Here is a 25,350-nt window from a genome sequence, read left to right on the forward strand (position 1 = left end):
AAAAAATTCAAGTATAAAACTTAACATTCAAAGCTAACCAGCTGTATTTATAAAGCACCTTGAAACAGTGAGAACTGCCCCAAGTGCTTTTTGTCCCTACAAAAGGACAAATTGTGATGATTTGATGAAAGTAAAATAACTCTACAAAGTAAAGTAGAAGAATCTCCTTCTGGTAAATATTTGCTTGAGTCAGGTAATTACATTTCTTTACATTAGACTCTTAATAGAATGTAGAAAATGTCTTTAATTTGACAGCTGTTAAAGGAGGTTTTCTGACTCTCTGAAACTATAAAGACATTGTTGACGATCAAACCAGATCATCGTCAGGTAATGTGTGTGTAGACTTCATGGATCTCCAAAACCCAGACCAGACATTGACAGGACACAAACGTTTGGTTTCCTCGAGGCTGGTCGTGTTTTAGCTCCTTAGCTTCAGTTTCTTTGCCATTTGTTGTTGGTCAGACTGGCTGTATCAGGTTTCCAGTGACTTGAAACAACACAAATGGAAACTGTCAGAGTGAAAACATCAAGCCGAAGGGAGGCTAAATTCCCAGTTTATGGAATTTAGTCACGAGATCTTTGACGCACTTTGACTCTCTTGTTAGTACCAAAGAAAGACAGGCGTCGGTGTGGAGAAAGTTGGTTTCAGGCTCTCATTCTGATTGCAGTCAACAGAAGCTGTAAATGCAGAGGGGGTAAAAAAAAAAAAAGCTCTACGGTTGCCATAGTAACTCATCTCCCATCCATCGTGACTTGACGCTCTTCCAGAGCGAAGACGAAGGAGACAAATGAAAGCCTCCGAGGAACTTTTGACCAGATGCTCTGACACATCATCAGCCTGTCTGCCCGAGGCGCTGCCACTGTCACCACACTGCAGGTTTCAGCCCGCCGCCGCCCAATTGGCCATGTGCTACCCGATGCTTTGTGACTCATGTCACCTCTCAGAGGGAAGGAGTTGAACTGGTTGGCGGCTGGAAGTCAATTTGATTCTCTAATCTTCTCGGAATCTGCCAGACTGAGATTATTTCATCCCGCACAGAGGAGATGTCACGGCTCAAATCTCTTAGTGAGCGATCCCTGATGAAGGCCAGGATGGGCGGATGGAGCGGAGTAACAGGGGGGTGAACAGCAGGCCGACGCTGATCCAAACATTTAATCAACAATCCAGTCTGTCACTCACAAAGACAATCCAAACCTTGCCACAAGGCACAAATCTCCTCGTGCTAAAAATAAGCCAATGGCGTACCACAAATAGTGAATGGGAGAAAATCTCATTTTGCAAGAAAAATATTTTAGGGAGGGCAACGTTTATTCTCAGAAATACGACAGACAAGCGGCAACTTAATCCACAGACAACCGGAGAGTACGAGCTTGGAGACGTTTGTTCAGTTTAAGATACTACACAGAGGTGTTGACTCAACAATGCTCTATTTCTTCTGTGACACAAACATAAAGGTTGGCTCTACCTCATCTGAAGAACATTGAAATTCTGAACATTTTGTTCAGAAAACTTAATAGTATTTAATCCTTAAACTGCTGTAAAGTTTTAGTTTTCTAGGTGGTTGTCCAATGCGTTCTTTAAAAAGAAGCTACATCTCTCTTCAAGTATTTTCTTAAATATAACTGTGACTATTAGACATAAGAATAGATTATTTTCTGTCAGTTCTCAATTGAAGACCAAAGTGGAGAAAAATGTAAATCAATATTAACCTAAAACTATGGGCAACAACTTGCTTTGTTCATAAAAAAAAACTTCAGTTTTTAAGCCCATCTACAAGTTCTTCCCAAAGAGCTGGAAGCAGGGAATTGTTCAAATGCTGCAACATTAAGACTTCCTCTCACTGTAACTAACAGATAAAGTCTAAACCCTAATCAATCAGACATTATAAACCCGAACTTCTCCAATAGATTGCCAAACAGAGAACTGTAATTTCTACAAAGAAAACCTTTACACCACTGCAGAGACCATGAGGGACACGCTTTACACCACTGAATTCACTTGCTGATGCTGTATGAAAGCTTAGACGCAGCTCCTTTGCCATGGAAACTCGTTCTATGAAGTTGCAGTCGCTGATCCCCATCTTCCTCAGAATGCAGTTTTACTTAACTTAATAGTCTGCAGCTGAGTTGTTGTTAATCAATTGCTTCCACTGTGTTAAAATGCCACAAACAGATGGCAAAGAAATGACATTACTCTAAAAAGTTTTCAATGCCTCCCAAAAAGTTCAAAATATATTTTAAGAACAGGGATTATCAGGAATCCCTGAGTCGTTTGGTCTAAAAAGCCAGAGAGAAAGAATGCTTTTATAAAATAACAATGACTTGTAGCGCCGGGTCTGATGCATCAGCCATCGCTGAGTTATAACCAGAAACGGTAAGAGTGCCCAACAATCGTCCAACACAGAAGTTGGTTACCTTGGAGACTGGATGAAGACTATAGGAGAAACATTGCTGACTACACACCAAGGTTTCTTTTTGAACACAAGTCCCCCTGCATCTTAGCTATCAAGAAATGTGACAATTTCTCAATAATCCTCTCCAAGTGGTTTGGTCTCCTATATCTGAAGCATTTTACTTTACCAATGTATTCCAAAAACATAAACTTAATTTCTTTATGTGATTATTTTAAACATATATATAACAACAAATAAGCTGCTCCATATGCCAAAAAGTCTTATTGTTTGTGAGTAGTATGAGGGATCCTCACATCTTTTGGTCTAAATATGCTGGAAAAATGATTTTATTTTCTCAAAAATTCTTTTGCTAACTTATCTGCTCATATGACAGTGCTCTACTCAATTATCGTGTCACACGTTGAGAAATTATATTATGCTTTACTGGCTCGGTCAACAAGCTCTTTTTTCTTTTACGGCCTTATATTTAAGCACTTTTGATTGTTGCCAGAGTCGACCCCATCCTGTACGAGGGACATAAACACAATTTGATTTGAGGACCTTTCAAATACCATCAGTCACTATCACATTTAAACTGACCCCTACATGCATTTCAGGAGAAACCCATCAACCATCAAAATGTACTTTGATAAACCTTGTTAAGAGTTTACTGAGAAAATACATTATCTGTTGGATTCAACTCTATTACCTCTACTAACGCATTGACATTTTTTTCTGTGCTTTGAAAAAACAAATCTCAATTAGGTCAGACTTTAAAGAGATGGTATTAAGTATAATCGACTTTTTTGAGCTTTATGTCATGTTATGATGTTACTCCCTCGTCAAAAACGTACCTGGAGTGAAACTTCGAAATCCTGTTTGAGAAATCCTTAACTCTCCCATGTCAACCATTCATGGGTGCCTAAATACTTGCTCTCACAAAGCACCGCCTTTTCTCCAAGTCGAGTTTGTCTCAAAGAGCACATCTCTCTCTCTGAGTCTGACAATAGTCTGAAGGAGCCCCACTCAGCTCCTTCAGACTAGTGTCAGCAGCAATAAGCAAACACTCAGTGCAACTGTCCACCTGCAGAGCTAATCATAGGAACTACTTCTCAATCTGCTAAGAAAGGTGTTAAAGGCTTAACAGAGAGAGTTGTGATGAAGTACTGAAGGGAAGTTTCAAAGAACAAGAGCTTCTTAAAGAGGCAGAGGCCAAATTTCAAGGTGTCAAATTTCTTTTTAGTCATGTTTGAGAGATACAGCATTTTTACAACAACTGAAGGTAACAAGTTTTCTTGATTGCGCTATAAAATGGCACTCTGTGCTTGTAAAATACAGAATACCGCCCTTTTAAGGAAACTGTATACCTTTATAAGTAAAATAAAAACTTTCAAGACTGATTAAATTACACTATACTTTAAACATCAAGGATCACATAAAATCGCAAAAACGGTTGGTTTAAACCGCCAGCTTAGCTCGCTTTCTGTGACTTCAGCCGGCAATAATTGTCATTTCCTGGATGACCGGGAGAGTTCAACCACGGTCGTTACAGCCGACATTTTAATCACATGACATAATAAAATGTTGAATACATCTCGCACTTGTTGCAGGCCTGTTGCTAAGCATTGCGGCAGACTCATCATTTCCTGACCAGACAGCACACCGTACAGATAAACTACAGTCTGTTTTTTTTTTATAACCTCTGATGCAACATAATGCGCACTAAATGACCAATGGGAAAAGTTTACCGGCGGTGTACTATGACCTGTTGGGCCTGGCGGATACCAGGCGCATTAACAGCGCGCGCGCGCGCACACACACACACACACACACACACACGCAAAGAGGGAGAGAGGCGAAGAGAGAGAGACTATGATAATCAATTATTTCACAGCTTCGGCGTGAACTAATCGATTTAATGGGCAGCAGCCGGTGGTGGTCGCGCGTTGGGAACAGCGCGAGGAGGGTTCACCTGTCCGCTCGAGGCGACGGGATCATCCGGCGGTAAACTTACCTGCGACTGCGCGCGCTGCTCTTCTCCGCCGCCTCCTCTATGCTGCTCGGTGCTCGGCTCCTCGGTTAGGAAGCATTCTGCCAGCCAGCATCGCATCGCACTGCAGACCCACGCAGCCCGGACGCTCGGTCACTCAAAGACAGGCCACGGCTGATCATCTGAGGTAGATGGTGTTGGCAGGAAAGCCCGCGACCAGGTGCGGCATCTCGCTCTACAAAAGAGAGGCTGGCGAGTGATTCCGTGGCTGGAAGACAGAGTGAGAGAGAGAGACAGAGAGAGAGAGAGAGAGAGGGTGAGTGAGAGTCCGGGTGTCGGGAGCGCGCACTGCTGAAACTGGATTCGTGCTCGCGCCTGTTTGAGCCTCAGGGGTTCCCAGACCTTTTTTTCTCTCTCTCTCTCTCTACTCCCTCCTCTTCCTCCTCCTCCACCTCCTCTTCTCCCCAAACCAGGGACCCAGATTTGATGTAGGCGTGAGGGTTTGCAGGCAGGCGCTGATTCATTACATTCGCTAGCATCGAGGAACCGCAGTTGTGCGGTGTTAGGTAATGCTTTTGGTACAACAATTACATAACCCCTCCACTGTGGGTGGGCGGTAACAGTGAGAGGAGTGAAAACTGGTGTTGAGATCGCTCATAATCATCATACCTTTTTTTTTTTTTTTTTTAATATTCACCTTAGAAAATTAAGCGGAAATTCAGGTTTTGTTCTGGCTCAGAGTCCACAATGATTCTGATCATTTATAAACTTTATTCATCTAACTAACATAGTCATGTTCATTGAAGTTTTTCTACATTTTATATGATATTTTTTATTATTATTATTTAAATGTATTTTACCAGCATAAAAACCCATTGAGATTAAAAATCTCTTTTTCAAGGGAGTCCTGGCCAAAAGGCAGCAACAAATACAACACAAAACAAGTAGGAAGCTGTCAAGCTATAAAATAAAATAAGAAAAAATAGTCCATATTTATGTAGTTCATACTTGTGAAGTAGGACGACTATGATTCGCGCTTTTCAAAAATATTATCATTTAGAAATCGGAAAAGCTTGATGCTTTACTAATCCCGTGAAATCAACTTTGTTCAGACATCACAGTTAGTAAAGAGTCCAGCTGAATGTGATTTGATATCAGTATAAATACAGCTGTTCTGAGACTGTCGCAGAGATTTTGTTACAGACCATTAGTAAACAAACATCTGGAGAACAAAAAAAGCACAGCTGCAGGGTCAGAAATGACTCTGCAGAGAGGTTTAGAGCTGGGCTAGAATTCATTTTGATTCAGTTTGAAAATACTTTATTAATCCCAGAGGGGAAATCAAATGTTGTTACAATTTTCTTCAAAGAGATGTTGGAGATTCAGAAAGGCTCTCCTGTAGCAGTCTGTGTTACAACACATCTCACGCAGCCCAAGAGCCACCAGTGACACTTGAACGGCAGTTTGAGAAACATGTTTTAAAAACTGATGCTGAAATGCCACGGACTCCTAGTTGGACCAGCTCTTACACTGGCTTACCTCATATACCAGATTAGCAACCGGGCTAATATTTAAAAATCTGCAGGTCAAATCTAAACTGCTCCAGTTTGAATGTACAAAAAACGGGGATTCTCCTGCAACACGGATGTGGAATCACAGCAAGAGTGGAAAAACACGGCGGAGCTTGCTTCTTCTTGCCTCTTCCAGTTGTCTGTTGGCCGGTTGCCATGGCGTTTCCAATCTTGTTTATAAATATTTGTTTTCATATCATCCGGATGCATCCGTAAATCGTTGTTCTAAACAGTTTACGAATCCCATCAGTGGCGTCGTTCATAAACACCAGCCGGCTTTTGAAAATGCCGGTTTGAGCACGAGCCCCAAACAAAAAAGCTCTTTGCTCTCGACTTGACCAAAACGATTCTGGAGATATTATGTGGCTGTAGAAGGCTCAAGCTAAAGGTTGCTTTAATGCTTCTCCTGAGAGATAATACGCCAGAGAAACGTTTCAGTCTCCAAAATGTGATGTGTGAAAACTCTTCGGTGTTTTAGTGAGGTCAGGGATCTATGCTAGAATTCAGATCCTCTGCAGCACACACCAGTTTTAAAGAGCAAGACTTAGCCATCATTCTAAAGCCAATTAAAATTTATCAACTAAGTAATCTGATATTCGAAAGAAAATGTTTTTGCCAATATTTTTTTAGTGTGGATTGAGAAAGTTGGAAGCATCAAAACAAAAATTCCATTAATATGATTCAATGTCATTCATGACTGTGTGGTGAAGGATTATCATTCAAATGTTAATTAACGATGATTCAGTTAACCTTTGTATTCCATGGTAATAAAGTGATTTAGGAGGTATTAGTCATAATACTTTCTTGAGACAATTTTAAAAAGGCAATTTGTACAATAGGGGACCTATTGTACAAAATTCACTTTTTTCTCAGTTTTCTACTTTCATTTGGGTTTTTATTGATTCTAGAAAAAGTCCAAGTGCAAAAAAGAAAAAAAAAAAACCAATCCAGATGTTTTCTGGCAATCGGTTAATGCTTTTTGGTGTGGGGAAAAAAGTCATTCCGAAAACCTCCTAATTATGACGTCACTTGTGCGATGTGGAAATATTTAGCATTTGAAACATCTAAGAGTGGAAAAATACCTTTTGGCCATACCGTATAACAGAACATTAAAATCTTTTTTCCTCCCCAACTAACCCCAGTCTGGGATGGCCCTTACTGAGCCACCATTTGGGTGCAATCTCCTTATCCTGTTAATTTTGAATTCATTAGAGCGACAGACACAAAAACTGAAGTAATTTACTGACTTACTTAGCGCACTTCCCTGGAACTCTATTTTTAATCACTGCTTATACTTTTTAATATACTTTTAGTTTAATTTTATTAGCTCTAATGATTAACGATGCATTTAGTGCCAAATGAAATGGCATCTGTCAGGGCTTTGGAGTCCTCTGACTCAATGAAGCGGCGCGCAATGCAAATGCAGGTCTTTCAGAATGCTACCACAGGAAACTTGAAGAAATAAAGCATAAAATTTGGCTGGGGCATAAAAGAATTAATAATACTAATGTTTCTTTTTAAGTTGTGTCAACTATAAAGCCTGTGCTGTCTGTGTTTAATGATGTACACACAGCACTAGCTATATGCTTTTAGTAGCCTGGTTGAAACTGAGGCTTGATGCCTCAGGGCGGCTGAGTGTTTAAACAGCGGATTAGCTGAACTTTACATTTCACTCAGGTGTGTGCAAAAGAATGACGGCTCATTTGTTTGCTCTCTACCATTCGCCTAAAAGAATTTAAACACGAGCGCAAAGGAAACCAAGTGTTTTCCTCCTTTAACATATGGGTGAAAACATCCAAAATATGCTTGGATTCCACTTTTCTTTATTCCAAATTTCAAGTGTTTTTTTTTTTTTGTTTGTCTTTTTTACTGCAGGGAGAAAATACATCTGAAACTTGGCACTTCTACTCTGCTCTGACCAGTGTGTCCTAGAAATCAAAAATGGGAAGCAGAAAACCTGACCTGATTATCATAGTGCATCACTCTCTCTCTCTCTCTTTCCAATTTCTGACCAACACTCACCCCCTGTGTCCAGCATTTGAACTGCAGCGAAATTCTGGAAGCACACAAGGAAACAAACACACACGCAGCAAAAATAAAAACCTCTTTTGATTTTTTTTATTATATCAAAATACAAAAATTTGAGAGGAAAATCTTGTATAGGACTAAGCATTTGAAATGATATGGTGACATGGATACAACACTGCGCTCATGTTCTCATAGACATGCCATAGATAGAGCAGAGATCGTCTGATAGGCCCGTTTCTACGCCATGATGAGCCACCAGGAGTGAGCCTGTGCATTTTACCCCTATAAAGGCTTGTGATGGCGACTGCTGCTGTACATCCAGGCCTGTTTGGTAACAAGCCAGAGTGTGTTTTCCTTTTCTTTTTCCTTTTTTTTTTTTTTTTACATTTTAGTTCGTCCAGGTTTCTGCTTACTCGAGGAGAAAAAGGAGAGAGAGAGAGAGAAATTAAAAGAAAATTCATGGCAGTTGAACATGAGTAGTGACCAAGACATGATCTCAAGACGAGTCACTGGATAGCAGTGGCAAAGAAAAAAAAAAAAAAGTAGTACAGATATTATACATAAGGCTTTGGTACAGCACCATACAGTATGAGTTAATTGCTCACAACAACAAAAAAAAAGTTAAGTAAAGCATCAAAAAACCTGATGCGGTGACAGAATAGAATGGCATTTCTAAAAACAAAAAACGAAAAAAAAACAATCAGTGTTATCGTTTTTAAAAAAGAGAAGAGTGGAAAAAGTTTTAACTCTGAATATTTACATATGGACATCGTGATCAAAACCGAAACGAGAACAAAAACATGTAAAATGCAGAATGTAAACATGTGATGTACAGCACAGAGTTCGGTGGATGAAAGTGAAACGAAACATGGGAATTTCTCACTTCTTTTAAGCACTACTGGATTTGCTTGAATATGAGCTAAAACAGTCAACAATGTAGTGCTTATAGTAGCCTACGATTAATTATACATTCTAGCTTCTCAGTGCTGGTACACATGAAGAACAAACAGAAACGAACGAACAAAAGATAAAGAGAATATAGAAAATACTACATACTTTTCTAGCTTCCGTCCAATAACAAACCAGCTCAGATGGCCATGAATGATTGGTAAATAGGCATTTTTGTAATTGTCTCTACATGCAAGATTAATACGATTTAAAAAAAAAAGAAAAAAAAAGAAAGTCAAATCTGTTAAGTATCATCCTATCAGCAGCTAGTGATGCACTAAGAGCTGTAAGCAGAAACAACCCACCTCCCACCCCCAAAACAAAACAAAAAAAACCCAAAAATAACAAGAGAAACGGAACAGAAAACGTCGCTAACAGTACGTCCAAAGCAGCCCTCTTAAACGCTGTACATGTTCCCGTTGGATTTTGCAAAGAAACAAATGACGAGCCCGGAAGACAGCGTCTGTAAAAAAAAAAAAAAAACAGCGGTGGGGATGTGTGAGCCTTTCAGACAAGAGAATAAATGCAAACGTGAACGACTCATGGCTAAGCTGTACAGTACTAATAGGAGTTGTTCGTTTAAAAAAGTTGATGGTGGATGAGGTGAGATGTTTGTGTCCTCAGTCGTAGTAGTAGTAGTGTGCTTGAAAAAACAAGTGCTGTTGACCATAGATCTACATTGCTGTGGAAAAGCATTTCCCCCGCTTACAGATTTAAAGTTTTTGATTTTTTTTTTTGTCATACTTTAGAAAAAATGCTGATTGAAAAGATGATTTCATTTATTAAGGAAAAAAGTTATGCAAATCAACCAATGTGAAAAATAAAATTGCCCGTAAACTTAACTGCTGGTTGTGTCGGCAACAATTAGGCATTCATTGTATGACTTTTGCATCAATGGGAAGGAATTTCAAACCATTTTTCTTTTCAGAATTGTTTGAATTAGTCACACTCAACAATTCCCAAAAGTGAAAGGTCTTAGTAAAAATCTAGCCACATTTTAATCACATTTTAGGTTCACACTAGATGACTCCAAGCTTGTTTTTTCTTCTTTATGAGCAAGGTTACAAACTACTGATTGGAAATTCTTTGCTAAAGAATTAGTTTTACGCCACTGATGGATGGCATTGACTTTGATTTTCACCTCTTCCTGACGAGTTTTTGCTTTTTGATTTCTTGAATTTCAAGATATTTTAGCTAACTTTTATGTTGTAAAAAAAAAAAAAAAAAAGTCCTGCTTATGTGAATTCTTGATTTTACAGATATGGCATTAATCTGTTCAGCTCAGCCGTCCAAAGAAGTGGTCAATTCGTGATTCAGGAAGGGTGGAGGCGATTATTTCTTCCACATTTTACAGACAGCTTCCCCCTATCGCCCATTTGAAAAATGCATTTTGCATTTGCACAGGTTCCACTTGACCGATGTTACTAAATTTACCTTTATGGTTTAATCAACTTCCAAGCAAAACAAAAGCACAAATAGATGAAATCTTTAAACGAGGCAAATACTTTTTCACAGCACTGTACAGGAAGTTTGCAGAAAAGATCCCCTCCCCGACCTGACAGCGCGCTCCGATTCTCTTCCATGTGTCCTGTGACTAGTTGCTAATCTAAGTCAGGCTACGTTTCTCCCGCTTAGGCTGGGTTAATAATTTCAATATCATCACAAATATATTTTAAAGAGGGTACCTTGGAAGCACAGACAGACATAGCAAAAAACACACTATAGAAAACAGGTCATTTTTGAGTTCATTGAATGTCACAAGTCTCTATTAATCAAGGTTATATGTCTACTTTTTTTTTTCCAGTATTGTCTATCACTGTAGTCACACTGTTATGATTAGGACAATGTCTACCAGAGCTAGTTTAGCTGCTCAAACACACACGCACGCACACATGCACGCACGCGCACACACGTAGGGGAGTGGAGAAAAAGTTCCTTCCAGAAATAGAAACAAATCTTCAGACCTCTACTCTACAGCACCACAAAGTTAAACATAGCACCAAGTCGTAATGTTCAAAGCAACTATGCCCTAACACACTTTAATTTCATCAAACTAATGTAAACACAATTTCCTCCACAGCACGTTTTGTACATGTCTACAGCATGTCCGTTGCTTTTAGGAAACCAAACAAAAAGGGGGTAAAAGTAAAAAAAAAAAAAGAATCTAAAAGTTTCCTTCAGGTTTATCTGCTTTGGACACGTGAAGGCGAAGAAAACCGTTGTGAACCTACATGTGTGCTCATGAATGGGCAAAATACATTACTTTGTTTATAGTAGAGGGCAACACATTTCTGCTTCTAAAGTGTTCCCCCGTCCCGTCCACATACTAATACATGAGAGAAAATACTTCTCAACTTGTGCAGCCAGCGGGCTGTGGCAATAATACACTGTACGGTACTAACATTAAGTGTACTTTTCTTCTCAGATAAAATGTCTGCTAAGGTATGACAAATTAGGCACCTTAAAATGTTTTAAAAACATCCACTTAAAGCCGTATTGTAAGCAAATACTTCGATATATAATCTAACTTCTTTTAACTTGGGATATCCGTCCCATTTTTTTCTTCTTTTTTTTTTTTTAACCTATTCATACATCCCCGTACAAGAAAGTCTTCCTGTAAAACATGGTTGGATTTCTCTTTACAAATACAATACACACCATGTATAGTACATAACAAATATAGATTATTTCCTTGTATCTTACATGAAACCAATTATTTTGTTTGTCGCTCGCTTTCAAGCAATCGCCGCTCCAAAGAGATTTAGAGAATCATTCACGTGGATAACCTCGGATTTAGCAAAAACGTTCCAATTTGCTGAAATGAAACAAATAAACAAATAAAATAAAAAAACTGCTTGATGCGTATTTGAGTGACTGAACTAGCCTTAGCGAAAAAATCGGAAAGAGAAACGACGATAACATCGTCAAAGAACACGGTAACCGGCAGAACGGGCGTGGCCGTTAAATACTGGAGTTTGGACCTATTTTTGCCGTCTGGTCGTCTCAGCAAATCGCCGCTGCGCTACGTAAGCATTTCGACGGGTCATTCGATGCACTGTGACGTAGGGACATTCATTTCCTGTACAGCAAAACATACATTCATTATCGGTTAGTGTCACAAAAAAAAAAGAAAAAAGAAATAAATAAATAAAAGAAATTAACAAACGAAGTAGCTAGCAATTAATATACAGTTTTTAAGAGATAAACAGTCAGGGTGGCCATTTTGTGTGGAGATTCCCCATTGCTCGTTTTACAGCTTCGTGAAGCAATCACATTCCACTCGAACAGCTGCTGTCAAACTTTTACATCTTCACTGTGCAGTGTACTTGGGATTTCTTGCCCCCGCAATTTTTATATATAATATATATATTTTTTGAAAACAAAAGTTTTCTGGTACTATTGTTAAAACAAGCTAAATCAGACTTACGCATTCTCTCTTTCATGTGTCCTTGACAGAATAAAAGCAATATAAAAAAACAGACATTATTGGAGTTCTCACTTCCTTCAGAGTGACAAACATGAGAAGGCGATGGAAAAAAAAAGGCAGTTTATGTTAGAGAAAGAAAAAAAACGCAACAAAAGGCAAAGAAAAGGCACCTCAAGATGTGCCCAATTTCACAAATGATTCCTTAAGAATGAGATACATACAGACACTTCATACTTTTGCTTCGTCGCTCCATAAGTCCAACCTCTGCTGAGCATGAAAGTCCCCCGACGTTTTTCACAAAGTCTGACGAAGGCTATGGTCTCTAGTCATGATACCGTGCCCTAGCAATGGGCGTAACAACACAGAGCGTAAACACTCCTCTCTACTCGGAAACCCCAAAAGCAGACGCAATGCGCTAGCTGCAGTAACGAAAAGCATCCAAATAAGATTAAGCTAGGCCATATTATCCATTTGAATGAGGGGTGAGCGTTATAAACCTTTTTTGTCCGTACCTTTAGAGTGTAAAAAGGTCAAGTACGTATAGTATACCACAAGAATTACAGCAACTCTGCGTTTACTCTGAGGTATATTTTGCGGTAAGAACCCTGTGTTTAAAGACTGACACTAGTTGTATTGTAGGAAAGGTAGACTCGTGTCCCTGTACAAGGACGCACCAGGCTTTAACAGTACACTGTTTCACTGAAAAACCTAAAAGGTATGAACCCTCAATGATAAGTGAGTGGAAAAATCTTTTTTTTTTTTTAACGTGTTGTGTCATACTCAACCAACACATTTTATTACTGTAAGAGGAAGCTTAATTCCCTTGTTTTACTAGTTATATACATTATATATTTCTCAGAGCATTTTCAAGTGAAATTCCTCAGAAAAAAGAAAAAAACAAACAAAACAAAAAAACGCCATTGTTCTTGTCTTCAGATGAGACTTCCAGCCTCTGGAGGATCCAGTCTGCGGCTCCTCGGACAAATCAAGTTGTACGGATTGTATGAAACCTTTGTTTGTCGCTGTTGATGCGTGGGGGTGGGGGGAGGTGGGCGGAGAACTGCGGTGTTTTGGACTTTGCTTCCATGAGGGGCCAGCTTAATTGGGTCTAATGGCTTGGTGGGGCACATGGGTCAGCGTAGAGTTCCATAATTCGGGCCCTCAGAGTCTGCACTGGCCAGGATGCCTGTCTGGTCCTCCTCGGACGGCCTGCGCTGCAGGAAGGAGGTCAAGTAGCGGTAAGGGTTCTTGTTTTGCTTTTTACTCTTTTTGCGAAGGTTGATATCTTCTCCCTCTTGGGGTGTCTGAGATTGCTGCGGGGTCTGAGAGGGAGACACACCTGAAAGAGAGGCAGATGAGGCACACACTAGTTCACTCTCTAAACTAAATGCTATTTTACACACTTCTGTAATAATGATGTAAATCTAGTTGATAATGAATACAAATTACACTGAATTGGCACAAACCCCCCTCCACCCCCCACAAAAGTCTAACTTTAAAAATGTGAAGGAACTCCTCAGACGAACCTGTTCTCCTCACAGATGTTGCGTTGTTGTTATTATTGGCAGCCACTCCCTTGGCTTTAGTTATACAGTGGTGTAGCAGTGCTGGTAAGCTCTCAGACCCGGCAGTATCACTAGACGCACCTAGAGGTTCCCTGAGAAGACGAGAAGAGACAGCACAGCATGCATTGCTCCGGATTAATCCAACGGTCTGCTCAATCACATCTCATTGAAAAAACCCCCAAAAACAACAAACGAGACAAAACATTTCTTTCATTGCTATTTCCAGTAGCTATCGCATGATTTTGATGAGCGCTTGAGCATCTATTGAGAGCTGTTTCACTAAGATGATGAATTTCCAGTCTCTATCTGCTTTGATGGATGATAACAGTTAGACAGGAGAGAGGGAAAAAATGGAGGAGATAAAGTGAGAAAGGACTGTTGACAGGAGGTGGAGATGGTGAAACTGCTGTTGCTCTCAAGCAGCCACGACGTTAAAGATCCAACCTGAGGAGTTCAGGTCGCATGTTTGGACTCGTACTTGTCCTAAATTATTATTTTTTCTTCAATTTTAGGAATCATAAATAGGAATCATAGGAATCATTTTTAAGTCTTTTGTTTTAATATTATTTTAGCAACAATTGAGTAAAGATTATAGCATTTAAGTTATTTTGGGTCTTTAAGTAGTGACTGCTTCAGAAATATGGGTAACATTGATTTTTTTTTTCTTGCTGTATAAACTCATAAAATGAAAATAATTTTTTGGAATTAAAACCATTACAATTTCTCTTTCAATTTTCCAAAACCCCAACATTTGACACACTGCAGGTTGGAGGGTTGGCAGGCTTTTACGCATGTGCAGATGGTCGTCATGGCGGGGCTCTTCTGAACATTAATATGGAAGGAAATTAAGACTTTTCCTGCCCAGTGAGCAAAGATTCTTGAAATATTATGTCAAATGCTTCAAAATGGGTATTATTTTGTTTAGCATAAGGAGTTTAAAGATCTGTCTGATGTATCGGTTCTTTTTTTTTTTGTCATCTAAACTGAATTGAAGTGAAAAGGAAAACTGACCCAGAGCTTGTGCATTGCAAGATTTTCCAGAAAATCATAATGAATTTCATCAGATTTTGTGACCATTTATCTCGTCAATGTACTGCGACATTTAACTAAAAAGAAAGATTAACTGATGCACAACAATTTACCTATTTTTAATGGCCAAATTTGTATCTACAAACCTTTGTGAAAGAATGAAAAAAATAAATAAAATAAGTCTAGCTGTGAAATTTCCTCCCTACTAAATATCTTGTGGTCAGCTGTTGGTGTTACCATGGCAAACTGGAAACAGCTGTGATCAGGTCAGGCCATGTAAAAATAACAAAGTGGGGTCAATGGGGTCAAATACATTGCTGAAGACTTCTGAACTTCACGTGACCTTGAGATTGGTTTAGGAACAGCAAATAGGAAGCTTCACACATTGGATTTCTATGGCGTCCCACGTCCAACATCAGTGTCTGACCTCACTAGTGAAATTCTTCAAGAAAGCTCTCAAGTTCCTGTAAACACACTCCTAATTTTTATAAAAATAAAAAAAACACCTTGAAGAATTGAACTGTTTTAGCTACAACATGAACCCTACGGATCAAGTACAATATTGCCACTGAAGTTCACAGGGAAGTGAAGGAACAAGGAAATATTTTTCACAAAATATTATAAAGGAGCGAGAAAGGGAGAAACTGGCGATGCGTGAATATATAGTTGGGTACAATTTCGCAAAAGTCCCTCTAGCCCAGACAAGTAGAAATATGAAAGTTACTTCGTACTTAGTGGAAGATTTTGTTCCAGTTTTGCAAATGAGTAACTGAGTGAGAGTCACATAGCAAATAATAAACCTGAAACACTTCAATAATAAAGTAGCTCACAAATTATTAACAAGAAACTTTACACTTTGACGCATTCAGACGAGACTGCCAACCCTTTCAAGTAGGTCATTTTTTTGTGTGTTTCCTGATAGCAATTGAAAACAAAATTAAAGGGAACTATTTTCATTTCATGAGGGATACATGCCAAGTTGAATGAAGAATAATCATTTCAATAAGCACAGAAAAGAATCATACCAATTTCAAGTATCTTCACTTTCTCTGTACAGCTACATGTCATTAAAACACACACATATAAAGCTACATAACCTCACACACTTTTTTATTTTTACATGTCTGGATACAAACGATTTTCAAAAACTTGACATAATGCTGCGATTATGCCAAGCTTTTTTTTTTTTTTTTTTTTTTTGCCAAAAAACAAACATGTACTGAGTCACAAAGGGAAAAGGAACACAAAGCTTTAGAGACGCTGTCCATCATTTGCCACTGTGGAGAGAAAGATTGAGAGGCATTAGCAGAGAGGGGAGGAGGAAGGGGAGAGGAGACAAATCTGACAAAACAGTCCCGTACACGAAAAAAAAAAGGTAATTTTCATAATCAGATCGACTGTTTGCGGAGGCCCACGGTGTGTTAAAAACAATGTAGTACATTTCCATTAAAATAAATAAAATAAAAAAATAAAAAAAACACTAATACAGCACACTTTCATAAACATGAACACTGCGTACAGAGGCTTTCACCATGCTGACGGGAGGAGATGGCAGGAAGAGGAAATGGCCGTTAAAGAGCGAGTCACATGACAGAGAGAACGAAAGCACTGAGGACAACAGATGTAACAGAGAATTTAGTTGGAGAATCGTTGTTATTTTGTTTGGTCGAAAAAGAGAAGTTTAGAGAATGCATGCATGGCATTTTGCACATGGAACAAAACTTTAAAGGGGAATTTCTCCAGTCTGTCTTTCAAGTGCATCCTCTATTGATTCAAGCCTTTTGTTTGTTTGTTTTCTCCCTTTTTTGTTTCACTGCAGGGATTGATTTATGCGTCAGAACCATAAGAGACCAAATGCTTTTGTTCGGTTCGCGGCGACTCTTCGAGCTCAGCTACGTCAGTCTGCGCCGCGGCAGGCCGACAGACCAAATGTGTCCTGCAGAGTCAGCATTTTTACCATTAGTTGTTCTTCACTTGAATCCAGCACAGAGGCACAACCCAAAGCGATTCCCCTTTAAAGGAGAGAGTGATTAGAGCCCTCCCCCTGCTGACCCCTCCCCGCTCAGACATGGGTCCGACCCTTACCTATTGCGGCGTAGGGGACCGGGTCACAACAACGCTGCCCAGATAGCTGAGATCAATCAAAAACAAATCAGGTAAGACCCTTACCCTCTACAAAAGCAGCAGCCCTACAAGCTACCCTCCCTCGGCGGCCAATGATAGTGAGGGAGCGGTGAGTCTGCCCCCCCTTCCCCCCCCGCTGCTTTAGCTCCGCTCTGGGCGCGGAGCGTCTAAGTCGGTGAGGTGCGTGTAAGGGGGGCTCAAGGTGTGTTCACAGAAAAGAACCCGAAACATAAAAATTCTGTTTTCTTTTTTTTTTTTTTTTCTGTAATCTAAGTCTTGCCTTACAGATTTTGCATTAGTGTTTCACATTTTGTCACAAACTTTAATGGATGTTATTTGCATTTCATTTGATCAACACAAAGCGCAAATTGTAACGTGGAAGGAGAATGATTCGTGGCTATGGCGACCACATATTCCACACAGCATGATGCTGCCACTACCGTGTTTCACAGATTCTTACACATTGTCTAACAAAGGAATAGGCATGGCAAACTGCAAATGTATTGACCCGCCCAAATCATAATTACAACAGATTTTATTTATTATGCCCTTTATGTTTTGAGATCACAACGGGCTACAAAGGACTGAAAAAAAAGCAATTACAATGGATGAAAATAAATAGATAAAAAAAGATTAAAACAAATATCTAAGAAAGTGAAGCATTAAGAGCGAAGAAGCAGCCAAGATGCCTGTGTTAACTCTGGAGGAGCTGCAGAGATCCACAGCTCAGGTGGGGAAAATCTATTGATTGGCCGCTACAAAAATCTGACCGTTAAGATACAGAGGCAAGAAGAAAGCTGCTGTTGTCTAAAAAAAAAAAAAGAAATGGAATAAGGTGCTATAATCAGATGAGATAAAATATTAAGTTTCTTCTCTACATTCAAAATAGTCAGAAAACAGAAATGACTGAACATATGGTGGAACAATGCGGTGGCAGCATTGTGCTGTGGGGACGCTGGTCGGCACAAGGTGGAAAATGTTGAAAATCATGCGTCATTATCTTCTTACTTCACAAATGTGTGCGTTCTTCTTTCTCCCAATCTCTGACTCAAAATCCCAATAAGATGCATTGTTGTTTATGGCTGTAAAATGTGAAAAATCTCCAAATCACTTTTTTTTTTCTTTGCAAGGGACTTATAGGGGGGCTAAACTATCTAAATGTATGCAGGAGGGGGAAAAAATGTGTTGTAGTGCTTCTGTTAAACAACTGCACGCTCAAACGTGTTGTCTTGACTCATAATAATATTAGTGGAACTTACGAATACAAACTTTGTAAATGGATTTCTACAATTCTTGAAGTTAACTTCTTTGTGCATGAAATGAATTATTTTGACTTAAATAATTATGGCTTTTAGTCTTCCTTCTGCAGGAAAAGAACTCAGTTTATCTTTTCAGCTTTTAAATATAAATACCTAACTGCTTGACCAATGATTATTGACAAAGCAAGGTCAACTAAGGTTTGCTATCTCAGTGTAACTTGGCTCAACAAAACCCAAAACTCCACTTGATGATAGCAGGTTATTATTTGAACTCAGGTTTTCTGCTTCAGCCCAGTTGAATGCTCACATGAGAGCTGTAAAATAATCATTCTAGAAAAAACACAAAACAGAAAAGAACAATTTGATCATCCAGATGCTTCTTTAGGAGAAGAATACTGCTGCTACAATCAGGACAAGGTATAAAGCTAGCAAAATCTTGTTGCTAGGTCCAATAAGTGAGATAGAAGCCAGTTAGGATTTTGCACAAAGTGCTTAATTTTTCACGCTGTGCACTGGCTGCCTAGCTGCATTTCAATGTCAGAAGTGAAACTGATGTTTTACTTGCACGTTTTAATGGTGAAGGATTACAGATAATCAAAACCAATTTTTATTTTCTCCTAAAATTGGAATATTGCACAAGGGGAATTAAAAGACCATTTTGTTTCCATTCTTGCTCACACAATAACGGAAAAATACTGCAGTTACCGACACCCACCATCCACAAAGATGATGAGGTACGAAAGGTAATTTTTATTTGTTTATTTTTTTTTTTTTTTTTAACAAAAGGTAATTGCTAAAGAAGCAGCTATTAACAGTGTGCTGTATTCAAGTTGGACAAGTTGAGTGGAAGGAAAAAGTGTGGTAGAAAAGGGTGCACAATCTGTAAGCCACAAGCTTCAAGGGTTTGGGAAGAAATGGACTCCAGTAGAGGGATCAGCACTGAAAGAGCCACCAGAACCTGGACTGAGACTGTTGCATTATCTGTGTTGAGCCACTTATGAACATGAAACAATATCTGATCTGAGTTAAGAAGAAAAGGGATTAGATTGTGGCCTGGTGGTGATCTTCTCTAATAAAAGGATTATTTATTTTCATTTCATTTGGTGGTAAAGGTACTTGAGTTCAATATTCATACTAAACTGCAGAAGTATAGGTCTGAAATACATTATGGTCTGTATAATTAATCTATATAATGTGTGTATTAAAATAGATTTACTATGCATTTTCATGAAGTGTATAAAAATACTCTTCATGACTTTTTCTTCAAACATTAAGAAAAAATAAAAACTACTGGAGACTAATTGGCTGTATAAAGATGATTTTCTATAAAGGCATTTAAAAAATCAACAACTTCTGGACTTGTTAAAGATTGAAAAGTCTTAAAGTAATACCAATTAAAAAATATTTTCTCTTAGTCTTTGCTCCATATGCCGAAGTCTGTTGAGAACATTTCATTAAAATAAAGACAATTTTTCTGCAGAAGGAAGAAAAAAATACCTCAAATCAGAATAGTTTGAGTATTATTTAACAATTGATAAAAACTGTTTTTAGGACTAGAAATGAATAAATAGTAGTCATTAGTAAAAAGACATTAAAGTACCTAATTTGTGTTTTTAAAATCCGTACTGTCACTAATTATGGAAGCTATTGATCTGTCATATCCTTAATTATAAATATTTCATTTTTTGAGTAAATCAGTAGTTTAGTGTTTCACCAAACTTAAAAAAAAACAAAACATTTTAACCACTAATTAAAGTTTCATGTGGATTAGCAATAATGAGGAAAAACGTATTACCCACAAGTCAAACTGGGTTTTCACACGTGAAAGTTTCCAACTTGTTGTTTTTATAAACTGTCAGTGTGTGCTAAATGCAATTACATGCCTTCTGCATATTAAAGTAAATATGCATCTTTATTATTGCTAAATGGAAACACCACAAGGCAAAAGTGTGGATAAATGCAAAGGATATTTGGAAAAAAATTAAAAAAGGCGAACAGACGAGGAGAAAAGTCTCCCTTTTTTTAAAAAAAAAATCAACATGGAACTATTCTCTACAGGAATGGATCACCTACCCTGAGGCTGAGATCTGGAGCTGGGAGGGCTCTGAGGGTAACATCTCCTCCTCTGTCCGTCTCTGGGATGGCCTCTGCCCAAAAACATCCCTGCCCTCTGGAGGGGGGGAGGGGGACTGGGAGGGGTAACTGGCTGCGGTGGAGGCATAGGACATGGGGTAACCGGGGCTGGGCTGCTTGGTGCCCTGGCTCTGAGTGGGCGAGGCGGTCAGGGAGGACCTCCGCGAGAAGCTAACGGTGGCCGAGGGCTGCAAGGTGATCTCGGGCATCTCCAGAGACCGAGAGGTGCGGAGGATGCTGGGGCGCGGGGGGGGCCTTACTAGGATATCTGGGGAACCTGGCTGGGTGCTAAGAGGGCTCTGGGAGAGCGGAGACAGACGGGAGGGTTGGAGCACTAGCGGGGGTAGGCTGGGGTCTGCCCGGCGCCCCGCCCTTGGGCTGAGCCAGGACTGAGGGCTACTACTTGGGGCTGTGCTTGGGCTCCCTGCGCGGGCTGCCGGGTCAGGGTAAGGCAACACTGGTACACCCACACCGTGGGCCGTGTGTCTGAGCTGGCCGAGACTCTGGGCCTGTTGCATAGCTAAACGCCTAACTGGAGGCCCTGGGGGCCTGTCTCTGCCTGGTGGACCCACAGGGACCTCCAGCTGCAGAAGTCCGGGGCTCGTCGGATCCTTCAGGGATGGAAGGTGCAGGCGGCTGGGGGGGAGAGTATGAGGAGGGTATGGGGGTGGGTCAGGGAGGTCCTGGGGGTGATGTAAGGGATGGTGAGGTGGGTATATGAACCGTGGGCCCTCTAGCCCCAGGAAGGGTAACTCATGAGCCTGCCAGCTCTCAGGTGAGCGGGGAGGAGGGCTGTGAGTGTGCGACAGAGAATGGCCGGAGGCAGTGTACTGATGGTGTTCCAATCCTTCACTCTCCTCCGGGATGGAGGGGTAACCGAAGGGCCCCTCAGCCGTGCCCGGGGGTGAGGACAGAGCGGAGCTACGCGGGCTGATGTCAGGCATGTAGAATGGTGGTGGAATCCCTGATTCAGCACGGCTGCCTAGATACCCATAGAAAGGGCCCTGGGGAAAGCCCCTGTAGCGGGAGGCTGGGGCCTGCCCTGAGGCATAAGGTGCACTGCCCTCTGCAAAGCTCATACCTTCCATGGGCCTGTGCAGGCGGGGGCTGTAGGTGGGGGGTTGCGTTGACTCCAGGCTGGAGGACGTTGGGGACAGCTGGGGCCTCAGCGTGGGCATGATAGGTGGCAAAGGCCCGGGGTCAAAATCATTCTCCTCATCTGACTGCCGGAACTCTGGGTACATGTCGGACTCCTCCGCAAAGGGGAAGCCCTGGATTCGGCGATGAGGCGGGCTGGTTTCCATGACAAAGCGGCCGTCAGGGCCTCGGCTTATCAGTTCTATAGGCGTGGTGACCTCCGCCTCATGTTTGGACACACTGTATTTCTTGCTGGCTATGGCACGCTTGGTTTTCTTGTAGAAGGAGAGCTCTTTGTCCTTGTCTCTCTGAGGGCTGGGAAGCTTCCTGACGTACAGGCCCGGGCCGTGGGAACCCTCGGACGATAGAGAGCGGGGCCGGGACGGAGGGGAGCTCTCTGGACTTATCTTCCCCGACGATAACCTGAAAGAATGAGAGATGCAGACTGAAGGTGTTGGCTTTATTAAACACGTTGCTAAAGCTCAGAGGGGACTGGGGTTGAAAGGGGCATCTGATGCTGCAAATTAGTTCGCATCATTGCGCTTTCTGAAAGGGATGAGACAAAACAAAGCTGAAGTGCTCGATCAAGGCAGCCATAATGAACTACATTACAATAATGACCAGTTTATGGTGGTGGCAGCGTCCTGATAGGGCCACTATGGTGGGATGAGAGGAGAAACAATAATGCAACCATGGCAGCCGTACCACAGATCCATTGGATCAACATCTTCTTGGAGACGAGACAGAAGTGAATGATGTCTGACCACGCCTTTATTGCCCACATTAGACACGGTGTACACATTTATTGCACAAGCTCACCGATACCTGTGTCCTTAACACTAATTTGCCTTCCTGTTAAAGATGTGAGATTTATTCTCCTTTTAGATTCAAGTTGCCTAATGTTACACAGAAATAAAAAAAGAAAATTACAACCTTTGAATATCTATTTTTGATAAGAAAATTAAGGAATACATTCTTACTAAACCGGTGCCACACTTATTGGGACTGCTTTTTTAATAGCTTGTACAAACCTGCTGCAGAAGAAGGCTGATTTTGTGTTCATTTAACCTTTTCTAACCTTTTCTAGAAGAGGCAACTAGATTTTTATTTATACTGTATTTATTATACTGTTTCAAATAGTTCATAATGCCACGTAACGTAACAAGGTTCCCAGGACCTTTGAAGTATAAAAAGATTAAATTGGTAGGGTTGGAAACATACAGGAAGTGTGCATTTATGATGGCTCTCATCACACCTATTGAGTTAATTGTTGTCTTTGCCAACAAAGACGACAATTAACTCAATAGTTCAGTTATAACTACTTTATAGGAGCTATAGGTGTAGATAAAGGTGGCACCAAAACTTGTGTAAAAAATGAAGACTTTTTTACCCCAGTGATTTGCTGTATTGGATTAAATACTTAAGTTTTTCAGAGTAAGGTTATTATATTGCAATAAAAGTTATATTTACTTTAACACATATACACCAGAGGTGGCTCTCTTTTAGTTGGGCATAAGATTTGGCAATGCTTTGACACCTAAAACATTGTGCAAAGATTTTGAAGAGTTTTACAGAAAACCTTGGGTAACATATTGCTTGTGGTAACATATTGCTTGTGAAGCACTGAACCGTTTAAAAAGACAACAATGGGAGAAAAAAAAAAACTACCAAAGTAGTCAATGAAATGTTTTTTGACGTGGTTCATTTCATTTTTTAAAACTGAGCATTCAGGGTCTGAGCTCCATCTCGACTCTGAAATTCTGATAAGGACAGAAATTTTGGCCTCTGCTATTTAAAAATTATGAGTCCATACCCACAGTTCTGTATTGTTCGTGCAACATGGCTAATGCAATTCCCTCCCTGCATGATGTAAGGGGCTGTACATGCAAATATGCTGGTAAAAATGCTCCACTACAACTAAAAGAAATCACCGTCAAATGATACGTTTCTATGCAATGCTGTAACCATGCAGCCAAGCCAGTGCAGGGCAGCACACTCTGTATTTTTGTGCAGGCAGGCACTCACAGGGGGCTGGCCGGTGGGGGCAAGAAACTGCTCCTGGCTGGCTCGTCCCAGCAGGGCTCTACCCCTGGCAAGGGGGTGAGAGGAGGCCTGCGATGGGAGACAAACAACATGGGCCTGGTTCATTTCTAACTGTGCTATTTGAAAGAAGGACTAGGTGCAATCTGCCAAACCTGCCTTCACCTTTTCATAAGAAAATATAAGGAAAGGGAAGTGAAACCGATCATTTCTCTTCTTTTTTTTTGGTCTATGTAAAAGGTAGTAAACACTTTGGAAAACAGATTCTTTTTCAGAAAGGACCTTGTTTTGAGATTGAAATGCAGTCAAACATGTACACAAGATTTACAAACTGACAAATACACACATGAAGCCGATATTGTACAAGAAACGAGACCATTAAACACAACAATCATGCACAAAAAAAAAAAAGAAAGAAAAAAGCAGACAGCGGTTCGAGGTTAAACGACACAGATGAGGTAGAAGTCAAAACACATACAGCAACTTGTGTTTAAAATGCTAACTTTGCTGCTTCCACTTAATTTGCCCATGATTCTGTTGGGGGTCGACTCTGCAAATGTTGTTCCGCACCATTAAAAGAAACCTTTACATCATCATGGGCCTCATGCTCAATTTACACCGTGTCGTAATCAGAATTGATATTGAAGTGACTTTCAGCTGTATGTCTTGTGCATGCATGGTGAGACAACTGGGTGTAAGAGAAGACAAACAGTTGTTGCCACCTCGGCAATGCAGGAGGTGCGGGGGGCGGGGGGCTCGAGATGTCTTTACTTACGGCGACTCAATGCTTTTCCTGAAGTGCGTCACTGACAAGGGAGGATCTGTGAGGACAAACGGGTTTAAGTACAGCATCGGCTTGGCAGGACAAATTACTTGGACAGAAAGGGAAAGTGCCATTCTACGCTGAAAATAAAGAAAATAAAGATAAGTGGGTAACTTACACATTCAAACAGCTAAAAAGTTTATTTAAATAATCAGCAGTTCCCTGGAACTTACTCAAATGTACAGCTCTGGAAAAAATTCAGAGACCACTTAAAATGATCAGTTTTTCTCATTTTACTCTTCAATATTTGGTGGAACAACCATGAGGTTTTCAATATGGTTCAGTGCAGTGGGCTCTTAATTTTTTCCAGAGCTGTATTTGGCTGATATGCCACCCTAAACTGTAGTAATGTTCAAAATTAAAACTCAAAAATCAGCTTTATAATCCACCAAGAGGTCAGATCAAGGATACTTTATTTCCTTACACTTGAGAAATTCAACCGGTTAAACTCTAGTTAGAAATATCCAGAAATTATTAACCCTTCCATGTTCTTAAGAGACGCGGTCATTTGGATGCCACAAGTTTTTTACCCTGTGCGCAGTCCGGTGGGTTCTCAGTGACCCCTCGTGCGCTTTTACGAGTTTATTTAGTGTGTGGTTTTGGGAACTGACGATCTGATGGGTTCTTCTTGTTCTCTCTCTCTTTAAGAATTTGGAGGAATGTTGACTTAGTAAAGAGAGGCCAACCTGGTTTACGCTTGAGTTTTCGACGGTGTTGTTTATTGACAAAGCAGGCCGCTAGAGTGCTGAACAGCACCGCTGCTGCCAGAAAACAGATGGTCGCCACGACGCCTGCCACCACAGGCCGTGCCAGCCCCTCTTCAGGCAACTCTGCAGCAGGGAAGGGGTCTGCTGAGTCCGCCAAGGAGACAGAAAGACGTCAG

General features: G+C 40.5%; 2 protein-coding genes across 9 annotated transcripts in view; both read right to left on the reverse strand.

Moving 5' to 3' along the window:
* Positions 1-4,768, reverse strand: part of arhgap32a (Rho GTPase activating protein 32a) — a 32,003-nt gene extending 27,235 nt beyond the window's left edge. The window contains exon 1 of the mRNA XM_007554389.2: positions 4,408-4,768. The gene's annotated coding sequence lies outside the window, so the exon portion shown is untranslated. The remainder of the gene's footprint in view (positions 1-4,407) is intronic.
* Positions 4,769-8,349: 3,581 nt separating this feature from the next.
* The window catches only part of igsf9ba (immunoglobulin superfamily, member 9Ba), an 80,671-nt gene continuing 63,670 nt past the window's right edge, over positions 8,350-25,350 (reverse strand). The window contains exons 16-21 of one of the 8 annotated variants that reach the window (XM_016672604.1): positions 25,154-25,315; positions 24,420-24,465; positions 23,630-23,716; positions 20,408-22,027; positions 13,884-14,014; positions 8,350-13,696 (exon numbers count right to left, since the gene is read on the reverse strand). In XM_016672604.1, coding sequence (XP_016528090.1) covers positions 13,491-13,696; positions 13,884-14,014; positions 20,408-22,027; positions 23,630-23,716; positions 24,420-24,465; positions 25,154-25,315 — 2,252 coding nt within the window. In that variant the 3' untranslated portion in view covers positions 8,350-13,490. Of the gene's footprint in view, positions 13,697-13,883; positions 14,015-14,815; positions 16,229-17,036; positions 17,083-20,407; positions 22,028-23,629; positions 23,717-24,419; positions 24,466-25,153; positions 25,319-25,350 lie in introns of those variants that run through there. The other 7 variants (XM_016672603.1, XM_016672606.1, XM_016672608.1 and 4 more) reach the window with 7 other exon arrangements.

This window comes from Poecilia formosa, unplaced genomic scaffold (assembly GCF_000485575.1).
Source record: "Poecilia formosa unplaced genomic scaffold, Poecilia_formosa-5.1.2 Scaffold63, whole genome shotgun sequence".
NCBI classification, from domain to species: Eukaryota; Metazoa; Chordata; class Actinopteri; order Cyprinodontiformes; family Poeciliidae; genus Poecilia; species Poecilia formosa.